Source organism: Martes martes, assembly GCF_963455335.1.
Source record: "Martes martes genome assembly, chromosome: 9".
NCBI classification, from domain to species: Eukaryota; Metazoa; Chordata; class Mammalia; order Carnivora; family Mustelidae; genus Martes; species Martes martes.
The window spans coordinates 61,498,717-61,523,808 of NC_137896.1; the positions used below are offsets into that span (position 1 = coordinate 61,498,717).

General features: G+C 50.9%; 1 protein-coding gene across 1 annotated transcript in view; it reads right to left on the reverse strand.

The window, feature by feature from the left end:
- Positions 1-2,827: 2,827 nt before the first annotated feature.
- Positions 2,828-25,092, reverse strand: part of EPAS1 (endothelial PAS domain protein 1) — an 82,588-nt gene continuing 60,323 nt past the window's right edge. The window contains exons 7-16 of the mRNA XM_080814302.1: positions 17,040-17,146; positions 11,660-11,807; positions 10,768-10,982; positions 9,317-9,507; positions 8,722-8,832; positions 7,331-7,818; positions 6,404-6,530; positions 6,056-6,173; positions 5,576-5,743; positions 2,828-5,065 (exon numbers count right to left, since the gene is read on the reverse strand). Of these exons, the coding sequence (XP_080670428.1) occupies positions 4,914-5,065; positions 5,576-5,743; positions 6,056-6,173; positions 6,404-6,530; positions 7,331-7,818; positions 8,722-8,832; positions 9,317-9,507; positions 10,768-10,982; positions 11,660-11,807; positions 17,040-17,146 (1,825 nt within the window). The 3' untranslated portion in view covers positions 2,828-4,913. The remainder of the gene's footprint in view (positions 5,066-5,575; positions 5,744-6,055; positions 6,174-6,403; positions 6,531-7,330; positions 7,819-8,721; positions 8,833-9,316; positions 9,508-10,767; positions 10,983-11,659; positions 11,808-17,039; positions 17,147-25,092) is intronic.

Below are 25,092 nucleotides of genomic sequence, written 5' to 3' on the forward strand. Positions count from 1 at the left end.
CTGAACAGCACCCCTCAATACTGTCAAGGTCATCAACAACACAGGAAGTCTGAATGACTATGATGGACCCTGAAACTATCACAGTCTAGAGAAGCCTGAGGACACATGACAGTTACATGCCATATGGTATCTTGGATAGGATCCTGGAACAGAAAAGAAATTCATTAGACAAAAACTAAGGAAACTGAAATCAAGTACAAATCTTAGATAAGGAGAACATTCTCAATACTGGTTCCTTAGTTGTGACATACGTACCACAGTAACATTAGCAAGAGAGGGAACTGGTGCCCAAACTCTCTATAATATTCTTGCAATTTGTTGGCAAATCTACAATTATTCTAAAAGTTCATTAAAGGGACACCTGGGTGGCTCAGTTGGTTGGGTGGCTGCCTTCGGCTCAGGTCATGATCCCAGCGTCCTGGGATCGAGTCCCACATCGGGCTCCTTGCTCGGCAGGGAGCCTGCTTCTCCCTCTGCCTCTGCCTGCCACTCTGTCTGCCTGTGCTCGCTCGCTCTCTCTAACAAATAAATTTTTTAAAAAAAATTAAAAAAAATAAAAGTTCAGTAATATTAGAAAGCAGAACCGGGTCTTCTAGCTTTACTCCATTTCCCTGTTTCCCTTCATAAGGAAAATTCCCGAAAGAGCTGTGTGTTATTGTGGCTTCTGACCCCGCTCTGCTCCAGGCAGCTCACTCCTCAGTCCGCTCCCATCAAGCTGCTGTGCTTTGCTCTCTGTCCAAACCATTGTGCAAAGTCAGTGACCATCTCCATGTTGCCAAACCCCAGAGCCAAGTTTGTCTCCTCCTCTTACCTGACCTTTCAGTCTAGAGTGAGGCCCAGTTAACGGTTCCATGTAGGAACCATTATATATGAGGAACCTCCATATATGAGGTGGTTAACACCACCTCATATAGGGGAATTACTCAGAATTACTTTTGCTTCTGCTCTGAGCTGGTAAGCTCTTGGAACACCCCCGTCTCTTGGGTTTTGGGATGCCACACTCCTGGGATTTTTCCTACTTGCTGCTTCTGCTCAGCCTCTTTGCTGGCTCCTCCTCTGACTTTGACCCGGGCTCTACCTTAGAACTGTGCTGTCTCCGATCTTATCTGTTGGGTAATTTAATCCAGCCTCATGGAGTTAAGTACAACTTACCTGTTGCTGATTCCCAACCTTCACCTATGAAGTAGGGACTGTTACCATGCCCTGTTCCCAGGGAGGCAGACACAGGCTCTCAGGCATTAAGGGCCTTCCCAAGGTTACGCAGCTAGAAGCAGCAGACTGAGGACCCAAACCCAGGTCTGACTCCAGGCCTGTGCTGTGAGTGGCCAGGCTGCCATCTCTCCAGTCCAGCGTCTCCTGCAGATGCCGTCTGTTCTTATCATGCCTTTGTCCTCCTCATCCGCTCTTGAAATAACTTCCCTGCCACTCCCATCTTCCCTCCCAGCTCCACTGGGGGTTTCTCCACTCTTGAGGCCCAGGCTGATCTTTCCTGGCCGCCTCTGAACTGGCACAGGACCTAGATTTCACCCAAAAGCAACTGTGGGTTCATTTGTGTCTATTAGTTTTGTGCTTTCTGAACCCAAGATGGGGGTCCTTGGCCCAAGTACAAGTGCACTTGGGGACACTAAAGTCCAGTGTCTGAGACAGGAACTACCTAAGAAAAATGTGGGCACTGGGCCTCTATCATTGAACACCACCTCATATAGGGGAATTACTCAGAATAGCTTTTTTCTTTTTTTAAAGATTTATTTATTTATTTGACAGAGATCACAAGTAGGCAGAGAGAGAGAGAGAGGGAAGCAGGCTATCTGCCGAGCAGAGAACCCAATGTGGGGCTCAATCCCAGGACCCTGGGATCATGACCTGAGCTGAAGGCAGAGGCTTTAACCCACTGAGCCACCCAGGCGCCCCAGAATAGCTTTTGTTTCTACTCTGAGCTGGTAAGCTCTTGGAGAGATCATGACTTCACCAAATGAGTATCATTTCAAAAAACTGGGGGCGGGGGGGGGGGGGCGGTGCGGTGTGTGTATGTGTGTGTGACATTCGAACTTTAAAGTCTCTTCTCCTGATCCTGCCTGGGTGGTCATGGAAGTGAAGGGATTGATTTCAGTTTCACAAAGGCCACAGAGAGGCCAAGCAGTTCCCGTAGGGACTACAGAGTCCAGAGGAATATGCTGAAATGACTGGTTCTAGGCCTGACGGTTGTGAGCAGAGGCTGCTGTTGGCTCTCTCCCCAGCCTCTGCATGACCCTACAGAGACAGATGCCTGTTCACAAGCTGGGAAGGATTTAGGAAGGTAAAGTTTGCATTTGGGAACCCATCAAGCCATGTCTAATTCAGGGTTTTGCCATACCTTGTCTCCACCTGAGGTGGTCTTGGCCCTTTCCCTCCTACCTTTACGTTCTCCCTGGGAAGACCCCACTGGAGCCCTGCTGCCTCCAAATGGAGGTCCTCTCTGACCACTCGTTCCACACTGCCCCTTCGAACCTGCGTCTCCAAGTGCAGCTCTCACGCTGCTTCATGTAGTCTTCTGAAAGCAGGATGGTGACTTCTGTCCTCGGGTAACACCCCCCACCCCAACCCCCAGGATTTGAGAAAGGGCCTAGCAGCAGTAAGAACTATAGGCAGAAATATGGCTGATGCAACATGGCAGCCAGTCCTGAGCTGTGCCCATGTTCGTGTTGCTCTCTCCCTCCTGTCGACTGGCCTCCATTGCCTCACAGAGATCAGGGTCCACGCGCATTGTCTGTAAGCTGTGTAATAGAGGTTTTGCTTTCCATTGGTGTAGCCCGTGACAAATCTACACGAAGAAGAGCCACCAGCGATGGTAGGTTCAGAACACTTTAATAAGATATCAGTGTCAAAATACATTTCTTTATAAAGTTAAGCTCCCCTCTAGTATTGTTGTCAGTAGGAGTTTGACACTACGGTAATGTTCATGAACTCATTACGCTGACAGGTTAAGGTTAATATGAAGCTTGGAATATTTTTTCAGAGTTTTTTTAGTAAAACTGCAAGGGTAAAAAATGCCCTTAATGCTGAGGCAACACACACAGGAAATCAAACACCAGCGTTTACACGTCAGTAACCCTTCAAGTTCTGCCACCGTGTGTGGGGCCAAGTGGTGGTGCTACAGCGTGATTGGGTCAAGGCAGCGGCCAGGTCGTTTTTCTCCTAGATTTCTTTTGAACTTCGGTCTTTTGCTGTGTTTTTGGCAGTAAGTCCATCCAGCTTTACCAAATTCTTGGCCCGCTGTGCTTTGTGTGTGTTTCTAGAAACTTCCTCATTGTACCCAGCACAGAAGAGCTCCATGTGATTGCTATTTAAAAATCAAAAGGTATTGTCCCTCTTAACCAGTGAGTTATAAAGTGCTCTGAGACACTTTTCAGTGCTTCCTACCTGAATGTCACTTCAGGTGACAGACCTTGGGGAAGGCCTGAGGCTAGGGGCCAACCAGGAAGTCTGCCTGCTGCTCCTGGCAGGGCCACCTGACAGCAGGTTGAGGAAGGGGTGAGGGCCTGGTCAGGACCAGCTACGCCCCCTCTCCACACCCTCTCTCAGGCCAGCTCCATGTGCTCCGGGCTGGTAAGCTGGGAGGACCGTGGGCTGGAACACTGCACCATTTCTGAATCCTTTCTTTCCTGAATTCCCACTGAAACCATCTCATGGTAATTCTGGAAATACCCAAATGTGCCATGTGAAACACCTTTAGAGTCCCATAGCTCAGTGCACTTGAAGGGCTAGCAACAAGATCTGAAGAAAAATTAAAGCATTTCCCCTCCCTTAGATTCGCCCCACCCTCACCCCATAACATGCCATCAGACCCTCTTGGCAGCAATAATAATATACATACATACATACATACATAATACATATAGAACATGAGAAGACAGCTCGCAGTGCTCCCACACTTCATGATTCCGTGTCTTGGATTGTTTGTCACGCCTATGGCATATCCCCAAAGCAAAAAGCCAACAGCGAGAGATCTTGAGCAGAGCTAGGACAGGCCCAGGGACATGCCGAATGATGGTGGTGTCGGCAGCACCAGGAGAGAGAGAACCCACATCTTATAAAACAGATCTTAAAGTGATTCCATGAGCAGGATTCCATTTCTGTTTCTAAATTTTTAGATATTACAAAGTACCCATATATATGATAAACACATTAAACCAGATATAAGTTTTCTTTTAAAAAAATCTGTTATGGTTTTGAATAATAATTAATAAATCCACCGAACGGGAGAAGAACCCCAAACAGTGAGGGGGAAAAGCCACATTGCACAACCTTCACAAGCACTTACGCCAGAGTTCACCTTTCACGTTTCTCTTCTTTCCCAAAAGTTGTGTCAGGATTAGAGCTAAGAGTCGGCTTAAGAAGAGCAAAAAGATGGAAATTTACGGTAGGGTGATTAGTTTTAAGAAAGAAGGGAGAAGGGCTTTGAAAGGAACAGGCTGTGAAAATCTAGCTTGGATAGCAGAATTACTTTGTTTCTCTTTGGCAACGCCACCACCACCATTTTTTTAGTAAAACGAAGCCAAAGCTTTCCCGACAGACCAGACGCAACACAAGACTTGTTAGTATGGATACTGTGTGTGAGAGAGCGAGATAGAAGGACCCATGAATAATATAAATTAGAAGTAATCAAAGTTGGGGAAAGAAAAATCTTACAAAATTTAAGAACACGTTGACAGAATAAAAGGCAGCAGGTAAAACGGTGTATCTTAAAAATACAGCTACTAAAGTGAGCATCTTTAGAAAAAGGCCACTACTTGGTGACATGGGCAGGTTTGCCAGTAGGTACATCTTGTAAAAAGTGTGTTGGTGTTAGAAATACCTAGTTGCAAAAGTAGATGTAGAGAGTGAAGCTGGCAGGGCAGCGTGCACAGGGGGTGCCCGCCCAGGGGGGCCCTGGCTCAGGTGGCCTGGTCCAGGGCTCTGAGGAGGTCCCCTCCTTGCAGGAGCGTGGAGCTTCCTGGCACAGGAACATTCACCTCACAGTCATATCTGGTCAATTCGGGCAGCAGGTAGGGCTCAAAGGAGGGCCCAAGCAGCCGACTTGCCATGCCTGAAAGAATGGTTGGTACCGTTTTTAAAGCTCTTGTCAAACATTCCAAAAAGGGTCTCTTCCCTAAGAGGGCTTCTGCTGTGTTTTCCCCAAACCACCGATTACGTTCATGTCAAATAGCAACCCTTGGGGGCTGGTAATGAGGATCTGTGAGATGGGAACAGACTCAGGCAGCCCAGGGGAGAAGGGTGGCTAACCCTCCCCGAATTCTCCAGGGCCACCCCGTGGCAGTGCGTTCTCTGTGCATGTCCTCAGCTCCGTTCCTGCCCGAAGGCAGTGAATGAGGCAGTAGGCAAGATGGTGCTGTGAAACACTGAGCAGAAGGCACGGGCCTGGGGATTCTTACGCCCCAAGAGCCCCGGCTGTGCCTTCTAAAACCCTGGGGTCAGGCAGCATCCGCCCCTGCTGTACTATTTCTGGGACAGGTAGCTGCCCTCCAGGGCGTCAGTCTTGTCCCCGTACAAAGCTGAGCCCTGCTGCTGGCTGGTTCCAGGTCCCGGACACACTCACCTGACACTTTGGGAGTGGACGGCAGGCTGTAGTCCTGGTACGGAGGGGCATAGCACTGCGGGGGGAACCCACTCTTGGCGTTCTCCCCCGGGCTCATGGCAGACGGTGGCGGTGGCAGGTGTCTCAGAGGCTGTCCGAGGCCCCTCATGGGATTTTGGGTGAACTCGTCTGAAAGACCAATGCCAGCAAGTGAGGACAGTGCCAGACCCAGGCAGGGGAGAGACTGCACGGCCCCCAGAAGCCTCCTTCCTTCACAAAAGGTACCCAGGTACTTCCTTCACAAAAGACCCAGCTCCTGTGGTCCCAGAGCCCAGAACTTCCTGAGTCTCTCACCCGGGCCCAGTGGAAGGGGCTGGGCGGGGGGACGGGTACACGGGACACCACCTTATCCTTCGGAGGCTCAGAGAGGCAGGGGTGAGACTGCGGAGGAACCCAGAGGCGCCCCTGCTGCCCCCCGGGAGGCTTGGACCCGCTGCTTACCATTGGGGAGGTTTGCACTCAGGAGTTTGTCGGGCATCAGAGGGCAGTTCCCGTTGGCTCTGAGGCTCTTCACCCTTTTCCACACCTGATGGGAAGTGCTGCTTCCTGATGGATCCCCCTGGAGGCAGAAGGGAGAAGGCCAGAGACGCAGGTCCTCAGACGGGGTCTGGGGGGAGGGTGGGCCTGCGAGGGGGCTGGGGTGCTCTCTGGGACAGGTCACACCCACACCCCTTCTGCCCCTGGCAGGCTCTCTGGGCCCCCACAGCCCCTGGGAGAGGACCTCGTCCTCACTGTCTCCACACCCCTGGGCTGTGGAGGGAGTCCAGACACCACCAGCAGGGGACTCACCCCGCTCATGTCTTGGAAGGCTTGCTCCTCATACTCTCGCTGTCGCTTCAGTTTCAACTTGTTGGCCAGGGCCACCATGGCTGGGCTCATCACATCTGGGCCTTGGGGGCCAAAGCCCTTTGCAGACCTGCCAATGCCAAGAGAAAGAGCCATGAAGGAGTTGGAAGCCCCACATCGCCATGTTCTCTGCACCTTCAGAGGACCCTTCCAGAACTCAGACTCGCCCGTGTTGGCTCTGAGATGCGAAGGGCAGAGTCCCCAGATGAGGGGCCCCGGGCTCCAGATGCTGATGGTTCAGGTCACCTGTACCTCCCTCCACAGCTGCCTGCCGGCCTGTGCTTCTGCACAGCCCTCCATTGTGGCTGCACAGTGGGTGACATTGGTCTTGAAGACCTCTGTCTTCTGCCCTGTCTCTCCCCTGTACTGCCTGGACTGCTCCCCAGGGAGGATGGGCAGGTGCCCCCTGAAGGGGGCCCTGAGCACGAAAAGTCCCAGATCAGCCACCGTGACTTGGCCAGGTGAGTGCCCCCCTGGTTGACATGGGCCTTGCTGGGGAGATGGGAGGAACCAGGGACAGCTGCAAGGCAGGGGAGAAGCAAGGGCATCTTTTATGCTTTTCTCAACCAGGGTCCAACAGCGCAGCAAGAGTCCTTCAGATGCCCCGTGCATCTGTGACTCGGCTGCGGAGCCCTGGTCTGAAGGGAGACACGGTGCCGTTCAAGGCCCTCAGCAGGCCCCTTCTCTCTGCCACGGTCCGGACACAAATGTGTTCTGCTCGTGGCCTCACATACCTTGGGGTGAGTCCCCCACAGCCTCTATTCTCAGAGCACAGGGGAGGAGCAGGAAGCCTTTCTGGGGCCCCAGAGCTCCAACCCATCCCCTGCCGTGGGAGCTTCTGCTGGTGCAGCAAGGGTCTGGGCCATTCACCTTTTCTTGAACACGGAGAGATGGGGTGAGGTGATGGGGGCACCCAATGGTGATGGCCCCAAGGACTCCGTGTGATCTGCGGCAGGCCACTTCGTGGGCCCAAAATGTAATGGCGGGTCAGGGGGCCACTGGGTGTTGGATCTGCCGCCCATGGAGGAGAGAGGGGTGCTGGTTTGGCCACAGCACGGCGGCAACGCCCCCTTACTCCCGCCATCAAAGAAGATGGAGGACATGGGCTGGTGCTCAGGCTCGATCTTTTTGCTTCCCAGCTGTTGCTGATACTTGTCCAGGAGGAAGGGACTGTGGGAGGCCATGGGCGCCAGCGGCTGGAAGATGTTCGTCATGGTGCTGAAGCAGTGCTGGGGGGTGGCCTGCGGCTTCTCCGGCAGCAGCCTCTCCTCGGGGCAGATGGGACTGAGCTGGAAGTCTTCACCATCCATGGGGATGTAGGGGGCCAGGGTCTCCAAGTCCAGCTCACTGAAGTCCGTCTGAGGACAAGGTGTGGGGAGGCGGGCATAGCCTTGAGAACTCTATTCCCTTGTCCCGCCCTCGTGGCCCTGCCTGTGCCCTCCCTCTCCTGCACCGCTTCCCTTCAGCAGTGTCCCTCCCTTGCTCTAGCACCACCTTCGATCCCTGTGACCCACCAACCAAAACCTCAGATTAGTCTACTTGCTGTGCAGGACTCCTGGCCTGGGACACTAGCCTTTCCAGGGGTTCATGCCCCGAATCGCCATGCTCCACTCGGTGGTGCCTGCACATTCCCCACGGGTGACCCTGCCTCCTCCCACCTGAAACGACTTCCTCTCTACCCCACTTCTCTCCTATAGCCCCAGTGAGACTGCCTGTGAAGCCCGTGGTGTATACAGTGGCCCCTGGGGAGGCAGGGACAACTCGGTCCTCCTTTTCCTCCTATGCTCTGTGAAACACCCACCCCATCCCTGTTTTGTAATTTTTCAGGAATACCAGTCCCTTTCAAGAATACTGCCTCTGTACATTCCTGAAAAGTGGTGTGTAAATGAAAAATCTGTCAGTCCTCTATCCTTTAAAATGCATTTAAAATAAAAGTTATTATTTCAGAATCCTAAGATGAATGTGTTTGTGAGGAGAGTAAATTTTCCTTATTTATAAACCTCTCACAATTCCTGATCTACTCTTTAAACATAAGGCTTCTTTAAGAAAGGAGCAGGAGTAATTTGCTTTCTGGGGCAGAGGAAAACCGGCCTCAGTAGAGACTACATGAGCTGGATTGGGCCTGGGGAAAAGGGGACTACCCCAGGCTCCACTTCCCATTTAAGACCAGGGCCTTGGCCAAGCACCACCCCTCCACCCCCCTCAGGCTCTTTAGTGAACGTGGCTGTAAGAACGGGTGTGAGCCGGCACAGCCCATCTACCTGGGAGCTGCCCTGGTCCTTTGCCTCTGTATCCATGGTGAAGAGCTTCTCGATGACTTCAATCTTCAGATCGTCACTCAGGGATGTGTAATAGTCTCCTGGGCTGCTGGGCTGGGGGCCAGGAAGAAGAGTGACCAAGTCAAGAGGAGGGCACTGGTCTCCCCAGAAGTCCAAGGTGAAAGGGGCAGTGTGTTTCTAGACTCACAGAGTCTGCTCCAGCCCACGGAACAAGTATGTGGAGGGGACCCCTCCTTACAAGAAGGCTGTGGCCGGCAGGGCTCTGGAAACCATGCCGCTCTCTGCCCCGAGCAGGATGGTGACTGCCCTGCCCAGCGACTGAGCGAGGGGCTCAGAGCTGTGTGCCACTCAGCCCATCTTCAGGGAACTTAGCATTTAGATGGGGGTGCACACAGTAAGAGCCAACAGCTGGAGCAGTGGGCAGGCAAGGGGCCCCCCACCCTGGGGGACTCCGGGATAAGTCGAGGGCCATGCGGGCAGTATTCCTATCTGATGGCCATCTGCTTGGCCATCCTGCAGCAGCCACAAAGGAGCAGCCCACCCTTTCCGTGTCCTCACCCCAAGGCGGGGTGCTCACCGTGGAGCAGCTGCTGCTGCTGGTGGCACTCGGGGTGGCACTCCCAGAGGCCGCTGCTTGTGGCACAGTGAAGGCAGGCAGGCTCCCGGCCTCGCTCTGGGTGCTGTGGCTCCTTGGCTCTCTGGGCCACGGCTGGCCGGGGGGCAGGAGGGTGTTGCTGTAGGATGAGGAGCCCTGGAAGCTCTGGCTCTCTGTGGAGACAAGTCCAGGCTGGTTACCACCTACAACCCCTGGGCTTACCCCAGGGCAGCGAAAGCCCAGAGGGTGTAGGGAAGGTCCTAGGAGGGTCTGAAAGCGTGCCTGAGGCTAGGCGCTCGGCCTCGAGGCCGGGGGCGCAACTACCGGCTGTGAGGCAAGTCTCCCTTGGAAGGGAACACCCTCTTGGGTGTTTCCTCGTCAGGGTCTACAGGTCCTAGGACTCACTTCCTTGACAAGGGGCCGGGAATGTCCATGAGGAGGAGGTTGTAAGAGGGAAACTGGCCAGTTTGCCTCAGTACTGCCAAATCGCAGGGCCGCCGCGAGACTTGTCCTGGGGCTGTTGCCCTTTATAGTTTCTGAGGTTGCAATCCCCATGTGGCCTCTCCAGAGCTTCTAGAGGGGCCAAGCCAGCATACGGTGACCAGGGGGAGGGGCTTCTAGCCCTGGGATGGGCACAGGAGGGTGGGGGACAGAGGTGGGGGTGACAGCCTGGGAGCAAGGGGCATGTCCAGGCAGTGTTTCCAGCATGGGAGGGGGACAGGGCTGAAAACTCTGCCTGGACATGCCAACATTTACACTTTTTTTTTTTTTAGAGAGAGTGCATGCACAGGATGGGGGGAGGGGCAGAGGGCAAGGGAGGGAGACTCCCCCCAGACTCCACACCTGCCCAGCACCGAGCCCGACGCGGGGCTTGATCTCACCACCCTGAGATCATGACCTGAGCCAAAATCAAGAGTGGAATGCTTCACTGACTGAGCCACCCAGGCGCCCTGTGGAGAGGCACACATTTTTTTTAAAAATAGTGCATATAAGGGCATCATTTCTCCCACCACATTTCTGGAATGATTTCTCCTCCTATTTCAGCCTGGCCCTCTACCTAAATGGCATTCTGTCCTTTGAGGCCCAGGGGGAGATCTGCCCTCTCCATGCAAACACAGCAGCGGCCTCTGAACATCTCTCTCGCTGCCCCCTCCCTCATGTCAGACTCCCCCCGCCTCTGCTGGACAGCCCACGGCTCAGTCCCTACAACCCCCACCAAGGCAGCGTTTTGCAGAGTCCGAAGCAGGACCCTCTCACTCCGTGCCAGACCTGCACCTTGCCCTTCGGCACTCAGCACAGAGTCTGGCTACAACAGAGGAATCACAGGACGGGGAAGGGGGCAGGGGTTGAGGAAACGCTGAAGCCAGGGAGGCTGGTTACAGTAAGGAGAGAGGAGGGTTCAGCAGGCCCCTGTTTGGCTAGGAAGAACCCACCGAAATCCAGAGAAACAATGACATCTCCTGCAGTGGGCGCCAGCTGGGCCAGCTCCTCGGGCTCCTCCTTCAGCTTGGTGAACAGGCAGTTACTCTTGTCGGACACTGCCACCTCCCCGCTGCTGTCAAAGATGCTGTTCATGGCCATCAGGTGCGGCTTGAACAGGGATTCCGTCTGGTCCATGGAGAACACCACATCATTCTTCTCGATCTCACTGATGGGACAAGAAGGGTCTCAGACCTTCCATGTTTTCTAGCAAAAGCCTTTTATATCCCCAGACATACAGAAAATCAGACAGCTAACCCTCTTGGCTGAAAACACAGGTGTGGACGCTGTGCTAGGGTTTTGTAAGGCCCTGTGCGGTGAAGTTTGGAGTCATGGAGGCAGCAACCACAAGCCTGCCCTCGGGACAGGGATGACTCTGGGATGCTCTTTGATTACTGGGCATGCGCTGCATTGTGTACATGGGGGGTGAGGGCTTCGGGTTTGTTTTACTCTAGCAGGGACCATCTCCAACTTTCTTCCCAGGCACTAGGGAATGAAGCTGTTACATCTTCTCCCAGAAAACCTGAGCAGTATCTCTTTCCTTGTTCCCCATTAAAAAAATACTAAGTGACAACTATGCTATCTGCCTCCCCATGTGGGTCAGAGGCATGACACAGATGACAGATGGGGGGAGACGAAAAAAAAAGTCACCAGGAAGGGCCACCCCAGATGTCCTATAGTCCCCGAGACAGCCATGAAAATCCTCTGGCTCCCAAGGATTGGCACAAAGAGCTCACAGAGGCAGTGCCCGGGGTCGGGCAGGTGTGTGTCCTCTCGGCCTGCTGCCCTCGGTCTGGGGAGCTTGGGTGCCCTGCACAGCCTGCCCCACGGCCCTCACATGCTCACCTCAGGACGTAGTTCACACACATGATGCACTGGGGTTGCAGGTTCCGAGGGTTGTAGATGACTGTCCCCTGGGTCTCCAGCCACACGTAGCCCCCATGTTTGGCAAGCATCCGGTACTGGCCGCTCACCACCTGCCCTTTGGTGCACACTAGGGGAGGAGAAATGGAGCCCAAGGTCAGGGAGGCTGGGAAGCTAGACCTCACAGGGAGGGTAGTCTACGGGGAAACAGAAAAGACCACGCACTGAGACACAAGGACCTCCACATGACTTCTTTCCTCTTCTAGATTATTCTAAATGCTCATTTAACATTTACTGTAGGAAAGCACTGGGATGGTGTCCCACATGGCCCAGTCCAGAAGGTTCATCTACTCCCATTAAACAGGAATTAATAAATCTCTTTAAAGTCTACCAATGTTAGAATTTCTGGTAGTTTTCTGAACGGTCCATCTACTTTCATTCCTTGGGAATTCATTCTTCAGAATCCTAGCTCCGACCTCCTCCGATCACAGAGAATGGGAAGAGGCATGATGAAGGCGTTAGAAAATCTTGCCAGCATGGGGGCTTTGGGGAAGGAACAATCCCTCTTAGTTTTGGTTTCCTCATCTGCAAAGTGAGATGCTGATAAAAAGAACAGTGATGACGAGAACGACGTTCCTAGTGAGCCAGCATAGAGCAGCTGTTCACACCGAGGACCGGGTCTGCCGAGCTGGCTGATCCCGTGCAGACCTGTTGACAGAACGTCCTGGACAACGGCCCTAGAGGAAAAGCCCCCTCTTCCCCGGGTCCATAGAGAACGTTGTGAGGGGTCCCACGGGAGAGCATCCAGACTCTTGGTAAACACAGATTTGCACTCCATTCTCCTGGTGAACAGGGGCCACCTCCCTATTCACCAGGCTTGGGAGGCTGAGGACGGCCGCTCGGTTCCTACTGATGCCGCTTGTGGCCCTTTACCTTTATGTTTTTTGGGGCATGTTTTACCCACTTCGAAAATTGAACAAGCACCGAGGTGCCAGAGTAGTAACTTACTTGTGTGCAGTGCTTTGCAGTGTTTGACACTGTCTCAAGATGAGCTCACTGGGGCAAAGTGGTTAGAACTGCCTGGCACCTAAGTCGTCCCTAAGGACCAGCATCCCCATCAGCTGGTGTAATTCGCAATGACACCATGAGGGGTCTCTCGTGATTCCTGTTTTACCTCTGAAGAAACTGAGGCTGGGAACTCCCAGGTAGTTTGCCGAAAGGGCCCCTCAGTGGAAACAGTAGACGGGCTCACAGTCTACATGTCAGACTCCCGACCTAAGCTTTCGTGGTTTGGTTTTCCTTTTAAAAATCAACTTCAGGGGCGCCTGGGTGGCTCAGTCAGCTAAGCCTCCGCCTTCAGCTCAGGTCACGATCCCAGGGTCCTGGGATCGAGCCCCACATAGGGCTCTCTGCTCAGCGGGGAGCCTGCTTCCCTTCCTCTCTCTCTGCCTGCCTCTCTGCCTACTTGTGATCTCTCCCTCTCTCTCTGCTGAATAAATAAATAAAATCTTTAAAAAAAAAATCAACTTCAGTGAGGTTTAGTTTACCTTCAATTTAAAAATGCAACCACTTGAGATGCACAGTCCAACGCATTCTGACAAAGCACGTGGGACTGTCACCACAATCCAAGGTAAACCACTGGGCCCTCACCCGCCACCTCCGAATTCCTTAGGCCTCCTGCCGCTCCATCCTCACAGCCACCCCTGGTCCCAGGCTCCCCCTGATCTGTTGTCTGCCACTCTATGGTGCTCTTCTTTCCACCTGCATGTAAGTGGCCTCATACAAGAGTATGTACTCTTTTGTGTCTGGCTTCTTTTCACTCAGCATGTGTTCCAGATTCCTCGGGGTGGTGCCGGGACTCGGGCTTTGCTCCTTTTTATTGCTGAGCTGTGTTCCACTGTATGGAGGTACCATAATTGGTTTATCCATTCACCTGTAGATGGATGTTTAAGTTGTTTTCAGTTTTTTTGGTTATTGTGAATACCGCTGCTATAAACATTGGTGTACACATCTTTGCATGGATACATACAGTGGGTGCAGCTAGGGGGACAATGGCCAGGTCAGTGGCTAAGTACATGCTTCCTTTGTAAGAAGCTGCCACATCCTTTTCCAAAGTGGCACATCACCCTAGTCTAGTCTTTTGGACCACAATTCTGGGCTGCAGAGAGGATAGATACCACCTTCTTTGGACAGGAAGGAACTAAAGCCAGGGGGACTGTGACCTGCTTAACACGATGTAGGACAACGGAGCAGGAGAACGGCACTCCCAGCCCCTCACTCTCTGGCTACGACCCTCATGCTGCCATTCACTGGGAAGCCTCGACTTGCTGTGGCTGTGGTCCTGCATCGTCATGGGCTCCTGGGCCACTGCTGTCCTCCCTGGGGCCCCTCACGTGCCCCACTGAGGCTCCCTTCCTGCAGAGAAACGATTCTTGCACAATTTCAAGTGCCTGGAGTTAACTTATTTAGACGGATCTTAATGCAGACAGAGTTCAGGGCTCCTATTCTTTTTGATTAAGCAGTGCAGCGAGCAAAGGTCTTAACTGCATTTCTAGTGATTGCAGGCGAGGACCTGTTCTGCCAGCACAGTATAATTACGCCTGCTTTCTACCCATCTGGTCATTAACGCCAGCCTTGGTGAGGGGCCTGCTCCTTGGGAGATAGGCCGTTTATAGCCTTTAATCTTGTTTTCCTAAGAGCACATAATGTCCTCACACAACAAAGAGAAAGCGCCCCCCCCCAGCCCCTACCACAGACAGTAACGATGTATAAATTACTAATCCATTTGGAAATGATGGCTTTCAATTATCTAAATCTGGTTTGAGGACAGAGCTTCCCCAGTCATTTGGACAGTAAACGTTCACAGGCTAAAACACACATTCACGCGGAAACTCAGGATGCTGGTGTATAAACCTGACCCAGCCTCCAACTATCCCGCCACAGTAGTGTGACTCTGTGGTATGACTTTATTTGCACAAACCCAACCACACACACACACACACACACACACACACAGTTGGAGACACACAAATAGATGCTTTCTGTTTTAGCTGTCATTAATCCAATTTCCAAGCCACACAGACTTCCCCTTCCTGGATCTGGGTTTGCTGGCTGGGCGTGGGGCCGTGGAGCTCTGGGCAGCTTTACGTGGCTCCATCAGGGGAAAAAGGGAGCCTGATTTCTCTTTGGGTTGTGAATTACCTTTAAGGGTGCCTAATACTTCAATGTATGGATTCAATAAAAAGCACCATATTTCCTCCAGAGTCAGCAGGAAACTGATAAGACCAATTTTTATCCCAGCTCTGTTTTAAGGGTCAAAGATTTTTTAAGAAGAAAGAGAGAATCCTTTTTCTTTGCCCAGGGAGAAGTCATCATTTTTGTTCCTTCTGAAAGCAGTGCCTCGGCTCTTCTATCCCCAAAGACAAAGTACATTACTGTCCTCCAGGAATTCCCAGAAACTTTTACTATTGTCTCCTGCTTTGACTTCACCCTGGGCTGAGGAAAAAAGCTGGACTTTTCCCGTTTCACATGTAAAGGAGGAAAGACCCAGAAAGCCAGGCCCTGGGGAGTCTGTGGGTCAGCTGGGGCAGAGCCCAGGTCCCGGAGTCGCAGGGTTGGGATGACTTTGGGATTGAGAATCACCCTGTAACAGAAAAGCATGGGAAATCCCAGCATGAAGGCTGGAACCACATCCTACAATATCAAAGCTGGGGGAGGCTAGGGCTGGGTCACGTCCATGGGCACACGAAGCTGCCTTTACCTCCCTCCTCCATTCTCTGGGTCCCTGCATGGGGCTGAATCTAGGCTGGTGGCTTGGTTGGTTTTCTGCCAGACAGCATAGTGAAAAACTTCTCTGATATTGTAAGGGGCCGTCTTGTACTTTCAGCTCAAACCCCAAAGCCACGAGGAAAAAGCAGAGAGACCAATTAGAAAGAGAAGATCTCACTCCATCAGAGGACAGGAACTGTGCTCACATACAGTTTATTGGGTTGCTGATCTGTGGGCTGCTCTGAACTCAGCTGTCCTAACCTTAGCACAGACGATGGATTGAGAAACAATGGACAAACAGAAGCATCTCCATCTTCTCCCTTGCCACCCCAAACCACAGCTAATCCCGGGGGCCCCAGACCAGCAGGGCCACCGGCAAGCTTGTTAGACTTACCTTATCCATTTTTAATCCGCCTAGAATCTCGGCACCTCTGTCTGCACTGATTTTGAAGCATTCTTTCCCAAATATGAGTGCTGCCCTTGGGTTTATCACTGACTTAGTGCCCCATTTTATCAAACACTATGTTAAATATTGAGGCTAAAAAGATGAGCCACCTGTTCCCACAGAGCCGACAACCTTCCTTTTTCTTTCATTGGGGAGCAATCCTATAAATGTCTATGTCCCTCAGTGGGCAGAGTATAGCAGAATCGACCCAGAGTCCTTTGCATGTTGATGGGCTGCATGGATTCAAGGGAGACTATCTTGGATCGCCTGTGAACAGGAAGGCTGCACTGGGAATATGGCCAAGTGAAGACACTAGAGTTGCCCTGTCCCATGGGGTAGCCATGTCAAGTCTGGTGACTGAAATTTAAGTAAAATTAAAATTTTCAACATTCAGTTCCTTGGGTGCACTAGACACTTCACTCAGACTGTGCCGATGCAGAACGTCTCCCTTGCAGAGAGTCCTGCTGGACAGTGCTGTTCCAGGATCCTTTCATAACTTGGTTTTCTTTCAAGTTGCAAAGCATAGTGTCCATGTGCCACCACTGGTTTGCCTGGACAGCCTCCAACTGAGTTCTCTGACCCAGCAAGCGAGCTGTTGGAGAACCGAGGCCTACCTCAACACATCTGTGAAGTTGCTGCCCTGGTACCTTCATCTGTTGGGCCTCGTCCTCCCCCATCGTTCAAGGTCCAACTCAAGAGCACTGTCCTCTCCTTTCTTGAACCTTCCCAGGCCTCCTCTTCTGCTTCTATAGCCCACGACCCAGCTGACCATGTGTCCTCTTGTGCTGTTCTCTATAGGGCTGTTCCACAGGGCTGTGCCAACTGCTGGCCACACGGGGCACTGGGTGGAAATGGAATGTGGGGACTGAGATTCAGCCCACCTTCTACTCTCTAAGCTGTGGGCCATGGTATGGGTGTGTCCCCCTCAGAGGAACGGGGCCTTTTTCTAATTTGCATCAAGTTGTCATCTGGGCTGGTGGCAGCCTTGGATTTCCAACCGTCCTGAGGGCACAGGTCTTGTCTGCCACCCAAGATGGTGGCTCTGTGGAGGATGGAAGCAGGTCTTCTCTGGTCTCACTGGTGTCACACCTCATTCAAGGCCATATTTCACAGACACAGGGAGCCATCCAGGGTGCTCCAGGAACTTACGGTTCTGGTGACTTTTGGTCATGTTCTCTGAGTCCAGAGCATGGTAGAACTCGTAGGCTGAGCGGCCAAGCAGCTCCTCAGGGTGGTAACCAACCAGTTCTGTGATTCTGAATTTTTAAAAAAGCAAAACAAAACAAAACAAAATCATGTGGGAAGAGAGACTGTATGAATGTGGGCAGGGGCTCAAGGAGCTAGATCCAGAAGGTAAGTCAGAGGCACACATTCAGACGAAAATGCTCCAGGCATCCTGGTCATCCCGTTCATCCAAGATAAAGAAAACATGGTGTTCAACCTGCAGTGGTGGCTCCACTCAACCTCTCTCCACTCTTCCCGCACTTTCTGAAATCGTGTCTGGAGAGTCGGGATTCCCTACGCCCGCCGCCAATACACATACACCTAGTCTCCCAGCAAGTCCTGGAAGGGGCTCTCATACCCTCCACCCCCCAGCTTTGGCCAAAGAGGGAGATCCAGGGGGTAACAGATAGTCTAGTTGTTGTCCACGTGAGAGCCCAGGGACAGAACAAGAATGAAAACCAGGGCTCCAGATTACCAGATCAAGCTGATGCCAGTACTGGGTGATGTAAGTGAAAAGCGAAAATGGTGCGGCCTCTGTGGGGAGGAGTGTGGAGTCAGCCTTTGTCTGTTTGGTAAGCATCGAGGGAGGAGGAACCCGGGCAGGAGAGCCTGCCCTGCCTGTGTCTGATCTTTAGTCGTCTGAGTACTCTCCCTCAGGTCCTGCCTGGTGACCTCAGGTACTTCTCAGACATCGGACATTGGGCCTGCCTACCTTGGAACTTTAGCTGCCCCTCCCCATTTCAAGGAATGAGGATGGGCAGGAAGTGCTGAGAGGAAGAAATACAAAATCAAGATGTTAGAAATGTGCCTCCTCATTACACTCTGATAGATGGGCAGCTCTGAAACGACAGGGCTCGGCCATCCCAAGTGTCCCTTTCTTCATCCTGTAATGTGTCTGGTTTCATGGGAAGCCGGCCGAAAACAGACAAATGTGGAGAACCATGAAGGATCACTTAACACTCTGAGGACTCTTTTCTCTATACCAGAATCATTAAACTAAAGATGCCCCACCCAAGAACCACCAGATTAGCCACTTTCCCACATCACACCTAAATAATCGTTTCTTACAAGCTTTGCTGTCTCCTGCAGTGTTTCTAATGGGCTCATTGTCTTGTTTACTTGGCCCACCACAAGTCAGAAGAGATGCTGTACTCTTACGATTATGAGCTCTATTTCAGAATGTATGACTTCTGAGTCCTATCATGTATCCACACTGGAAATTAATGACACAGAGGGGAAACCAAAATCAGAGAGCAGAAGCGGCGGCTCCTTGGTTTCCTGTTCTTATTCTCTCCCCCTCCAAAGGGCCTCTACATATGTCTTCCAGAATAAATCATTCTAAAATAGGATGGAAACCCTATTTCCCTCCTGCTCTGCCCCATTTAAGCATCTACAGCTTTCCCTATTACCAACCGCTATTGACCACTGTCGTTACCGTGATCCAGAGTAAATACAGTCCTTCTAACTTCCAGGACCCCCCAGAATCTGGTCTCCAACTCCCATGCAGTGTGATTTTGGCTAACCAGCAGTGTGTCTTACATCCTGTGTCCTGGCAGTCTGCTCCCCTTGGAGTTCCCCACAGCCAGCAAACCCATTTTTGCTGTAGAGCCTTGACGTCTTTTCTTCAGCCCTCTTCTCCAAGCCCTGATGACCACAAGGCTAGCTCATGGCCTGGCCATCTCCACAGAGACTTCTCTGATTCTCCCAGCCCTCAGTGACGTCTCCTTCTAAGTCCTAACAGGCAAACTCACGTCACAGAGAATTACTCACATCCTAGGCTGCCAATCCCTGAACATAGGGACCACTTTCTTCTTTGGCCTTCCCTACAGTGGGTGCTCAGTAAATTCTTGAGTGGCTGACTGGCAACTCTATTCTTAGGACCCAGGGTACAACCAGAGCCCTGCCTTCCCCAGCACTGCTAAGGCAATAAAGCTTTACTCTCTCTCCTAGAACGAGATTAACTGTGTCAACGCACGTCAGTGCGTGTGTGTGGCACACGCACACAGCTCTCAGTGGGACCCCTTGCGATATTTAATCCATCCTTTCTTCATCCTGGAACCTGTACCTGGTGTTGGCATGGTCAGAGAAGAGAAAAATTCCCTCCCTCAATGAGACTGAGGGGTGAAAGCCTTTGTCAAACAAGGGGCAGCCCAAAGGGGCTGAGCAGCTTAGGCCTCAGCTGATTTAGCCCAGCAGAGATTTCCAGTGAGATTTCAGCAGTTCACGTGCAATGGCAAGTTCACTTGTGCCCGCTGGTCTCAGACGGGGAGGATCTGTCTCCTCACTTGGCCCGGAGCAGACAGATCTCTGAACTCATCAGCAACAGACATGTTCCTTGGTAGCCTGATCCTGGGGCTGGGGCCCAATGGCCCCTTAGTGAGGTAGAGACTGGGGCAGAGCATGGAGATGGTAGAACAGTGCTGGCCCTCTCTTCTCTATAACCGAATGGCTTTCCTGTTGGGTCCAGTCCTTTCGAGCTTAAGCCTGGGAACAGGAATTGTACCAGCAGGCCCTGGTGACAGTGAGCTGGCCGATTTGCCAGATACATTGCTTCTGTTCCTGGGCAGGGCTAGAATTTTCTAGAGACCCTCCAAAGTGAGGCTGCTCTGGAAAAGATATGGTACCACTCCCTGAAACAATGAACTTTTCTTTCAAGATTAGAATCTTTAAAATGTTCAAAGTAAATGTTTATTACCACCAGCCTCATAATAAACCATTTTAAAAATCTAATTACTGTACCATACATTCAAAGGCACACAATGGGCATGTTTGGGAAGTGTACAAACAAACCAGGATTTCAGAATCACCAGCTCGCTTCCCAGGAGTGGCCTTCATTTATCTTGTCAACTAAAATAAATATTTAATGTCTCCTTCTTCATTCCTTTAAACAGACTACTATAAAAACTGGGAAATACACACACCCCAAACACAATTGAAGAACGTTTGAGTTGTCAAACTTCACAAAGCCAGGAAACCCCAACTTGAAGCTAATGGTCATTGGCCTCCATGTGCAGGCACGCAGACGCCAGTGGGGAGGCTAATGAACCCAGCTTGTTTATAGGGTCAGCTCCTCTGGCACACAAGGGCCTTCCCTGCTCGTTTCCCCGGGTCCCAGAGAACCCTGTGGAGCTGGGCTGTGATAACACAGTTTCATCTGCTCTCTCCATCAGGGGCAGGGAATTTTTTTTTTCTTTCTTTCTAATTAAGAGCCCTGACTCACTGGAAAAAAAAAAATCAGCCTGGGGTCACCCATAAATTTAAAGTCAACTCAGTAGGGCTGTTCTGTTTTTGAGAAGTGGGAAATGTAAAAGGGCTTCATCTACCAGATTTCAGAAGCGAGAACAGTGGAAGAAGAAAGAGTAGAAGAAGGACGAGGTGAGGAGAGAGATGTAGACAATGATGGGCAGCCGTAGGAGGCAGAGAGAGAAGAGGAAGAGAACAGAAAATATAGAGGAAAAAGGTCTTTATATTCTGAAGTGTTACGCTGAGTAGATATGCGGGTCAGACCGCCGGGCTTCAGACTTCAGCATTAGAGATGTCTTCATAACGTAAAATGGCAGTTACTCATTGTCCTGAAACTGTTTTTTACCCTTAAGTGCTCAGAGGCTCTTTTCAGCATGGATTCCCCGCGCCCGAGTGCCGGGAAGGAAACGGTTCCCTCAGTGTCCATGCCCTTGCGTCAAGGGGCAGAGGGAATCCAGTAAAGGCCTAGCTATGACGGCTTGCCCCCGTTCCCGGGAGGCCACTGAAGCGGCGGGACCTGGCCGCGGTTTCCACCCCTGCTCCCTATGCCGCTAAGGATTTGCTAAGTCAATTCATCACATAAACAAGTTGGGTAGAAGAGTACTGTAAATTACTTAAGAGGATGAAAGTTTTAAGGACTTTGTAACCACCTATTTGTTTTCCAGAGAATGCATTTGCTATTTAACCGTGCATATCTGAAAGTCTGCTTTCTTTCCTTCCCCCATTCTGGCAATGGCCTCTCCCAAACAGCCTGATTCTCCTCATTCTGGTTTCTGTAGGTGCTTATAAGCCTTGGCACGGCCCCTCCTTAATCATATCCAGATTTCAGGGCCTTCTGCTTTAATACACTTTTACCCAGATTTTGCTTGCTTTAAACAACAGTCCTTAAGCCCTGTGTTTTCCTCACATGGTATGTGGGCATGGGAAGCCTATACAGCCAGCTCTGTAGTTCAGGGGCAATCCATTTCCATCTTGTTGGGGTGATGTGTTACAGGTGTGTTACAGGTACTTTATGCCCAGGAAGACTACCCTGGTTCATCAGTCCTGGACCGCCCCTGCTCTGAGTGCCACCAGATGCCACAGCTGCCTTGTAGCACCTTGAGACCCACACGCAAGGAAGCAGCAGCTTGCCTTGAATTGCAGCAAGAGAGGAGCAGATCATGTAGAAGGAATAATTTTTGAGTCAGGAGGCCAATCACACCTGGAAATACATTGCAAAGCGAATTTGTAGAGGTGTCACTTCTAGGAGTATTTGGGGCAGATTAGACAAAATAATACATATGCATCTCTCATATACGTGCCCCAACTCTGGGTTGATTGCAGAACACCGTCATTCGGAGGAGACACAGATGCACAGGGAGAGCACTTCAAGTTCCTTGTGACTCAGGGATTTAGAGAAATTCACTACGCCTTCTCATATAAGATTTGTGCGGAGAGGCTAATAATGTGTAGGTCTGCAAGAAGATTTGGAATATACTATATAGGAAACTAGAAAAGTACCTGTAATGAATTAATCTGAAAGGTCTCTCTGGTTTTTAAAATGTCACCCGTCCTCTAAAAAAAGGACAAAAAAATTTAGTAAACGTATGTCATTACGCAATGAAAGTACTGTTTATGACTAATTTGCCTGAAGTTAGCCTATCTTCGTCCCAGATTTCAAAACTCTTGCCTTCCACGTGTTCTGACATGTACGTATCTTACAACTCATGGCTGTAATTGTCTCCACTGACCTTCTCTTTGTGATGCCCAGCTCTTCTCTCACTAGTATCTGTACTCTTCCCGACTTCTCGGAATAAAAATAATTCATCATAAATTTAAGCCACAGAATTTGAAACACAGGCATCCTAACTTACCCAATTTATTAAACTCCTGGTTTTAGGATGCCCTATGTCGCCTTGATTCAACGGTCAAACAGGGCTGCCTTCAGCTGCTTTAACTGTAACAGTTACATGATCCTCTCTTTGTTAACCTGAAATTTTCACTGTTAACGGTGGCACCGTTTTCTCCTTATTGATACCGATGCAATCTACACAATCTGCTTGGATAATTTATGTCTCGGATACAGAAAGGCGTCTACAACTGACAAAATCACAGTGGGATAATGGGAATCACACAGCTGGCCCCATCCTCCCTGATGCCGGGCTCCCTTCACAAGGACCCCCTTTCGCCACTAGGTGGCACCTCCCCACGAAGTTATGAACCACCCCCATTTTAGAGTTAAACTATTTGGGAATAACCTCTCTCCCGCTTTTCAGGGAATGGAATGCTCTATTTTGCACCAACTGTGGCTCATTAAGCGGCTGGTGTCTTGATATCTAAACTCTCGGAGATCAGGAGAAAGCTCTTCTACTACTTTGATAGACTAGTCTCCCGCACAGGGTTAACTAAGCACCTGGCACGTGCTCAGTAAATAACAGGTTGTTCACCGGTTGCTCGGTACTTTAGGAAAGGGAGACGAACGGCTCTGTATGAGTCAGAAACGGGACAGTTCACCATCAGTCACAGTGATAACCGGGACATCCTCCTCTTGCCTCGCCACCACACTGCTCCCCTTGTCGAGAGCAGTCAACCACATACATGGACACGTGACAGATGTGCGGTGTCACAGCATTTGCTTTTTAAAATGTTTCCTTTGTTTCAGGCAATTATTATGAGACCTCATACGGTCCTCTGACCCTTTATTAAAGAGGAGCGGGACACATGTATTCTGAGCCGTCTGTGTGCCTTGACTCAACCCCAGACTCTCCAAAACGGTTTCGGCTCCCAGTGGCTCTGGGAATCTGGGAGTTTGATGCCAGCTTTTCTCTCTTCTGTTTTATCTCCCTCCCCTCTCCATTCTCCCTTCCCTTTTCTCCATGAGCATTATTCATTCATTCATTCATTTGTTTATATCTGTGGCCTTCATGCATTGAAGAAAAAGTGCTAACCCGGGTTTAAAAGTGATTTCGTGGATTCCAACTGCCTTATATTTTCATCATATCCTTTCCTTTGGCTTACGGGAAAGTAACCCCCTTGTGGAAAATTATTGCCCCGCAATGTGTATTAGATGTCATCAAATCTAGTGAATTCCTAGATTTAATCGAAAGTGGAAAGGGCTCCCTGCCTCCATTAGCTATCATATGTAAATGTTGGTTTTTGAAGTACTGATCTCAGAAGGGGTATTAAAGAGGCAGAAAGAGAGGGATGGAAGGAAAGGGAGGGAGGGAGGGAGAGAGGGAGAGAGAGAAAGACGGCACATGTGTGCACGTGTGTGCGTGCACACCTTGCCCCATTCTAATGAAAGAGAGAAAACAAAACAAGCTACCCAAACCAGAAAGATCCCAGTCTTCATCAAGGCAATAGAGAAATAGCACTTAGGGATCAAGGACTTAAAATAGTCACCTTATAAACTGTCTGAGCTGTGTCTGTCCTTGTTAACTAATCTGCTAATCGGTTAAACACAACTTTCATGGGGCCCAGCACTCTGGGTACGCAAGCGCCTCTGCGTTCAGCCCTCTAGCACCACTGAACTCCGAGTCTGGGCCATGTAATTAGGTTTCTTGAAAGGCAGGATTCTGCTGAAAATGCAATGTGTCCAGCAGCTCTGAAACGCAGTATCGCCCTCCACACTGTGAGTCACAAAGCCTTAAATCACAGGTTCCTCCACGCCAGTATCGACTCCGCCGACAAGCCCTGAGCCAGACGAGGCAGACAGGCCTCACGTGGGTCTCCCCGTTCCGTGGCCGCTTCCTCTCACCCCATGGTTGGAACAGTTCCTCCTGTTTTTGTCCCCTCTTCTATCCCAAGCAGCACTGCTTTTGGGAAATGACCCGAAACTCATTCAAAGCAAGGTAATGAATGGAGGACAACATCTGATGACTCTTTCCAGAGATTTTTTTTCTTCCCTTTAACAAGGATCAAAGTCTTAAGCTTAAAAAAAAATCCCTGTCTTCTATTAGCTAGAGATGATACATTATTTCTCAGGCTGCAGGGTCTTCCCAGGGCTTGTGGGGTGACATGAGGGGGAAGCTTAAGCAGGGCTCGCATGGTCCCCAGCACCAAAGCCGCCGCTCTGGGCTGGATGGCGAAGGCATCCACAGCAGTGCCCCATCCTTGAGCCAGCCCTGTGGGCTACGTGCTGGGATTTCCCGTGCCATCTCGACAGCCTAGAGAGGGGGGTACATTACAGAAGTGTGTCTTCTGCCCACAGGGTTCATTTGAACTTAGAGCCTCCATCTGAGAAATGACCTAACACACAGGATGGATTTCTCTAGAGCCTGCCTTTGGGACAATTTTATCTCCGGTGTGCATCCTGATCCCAATAACAACACTATTAAGCACTGTAATCAATGCTGACTGGGTCAGAGTTCCAGGACAAAAGTCTTCATATGTGACATTGTCTCCCTCTGAGGTTACAGCATGTTCTTCTACTTAGAGAATGACCTGCTGCCTCCAAGAGTCTAGGGCCCGGCATCATGGTGGCCAAAATGGGGGGACAGGAATGACTCAAGGATCCTCTCACAAAAGTCCTTTGACTTTGCTTCGAGGGGAGGCCAGTTCTGAGAAGGGGCATATGCAATCTTAGGTGCTCTTTCTAGAGCTTTATAATAAAGAACAACTTGTAGTGAGAATAACCACTCAAACCAAACACTTCCTGTTGAGCCTGAGCCTAGGTCATCTCGCCAGAGCTGATACTCCGAAGCGCGTCACTCTCCCATGGGAGAATTTCCAGTGGGGCCTGGTGTGGGGGCTTAGA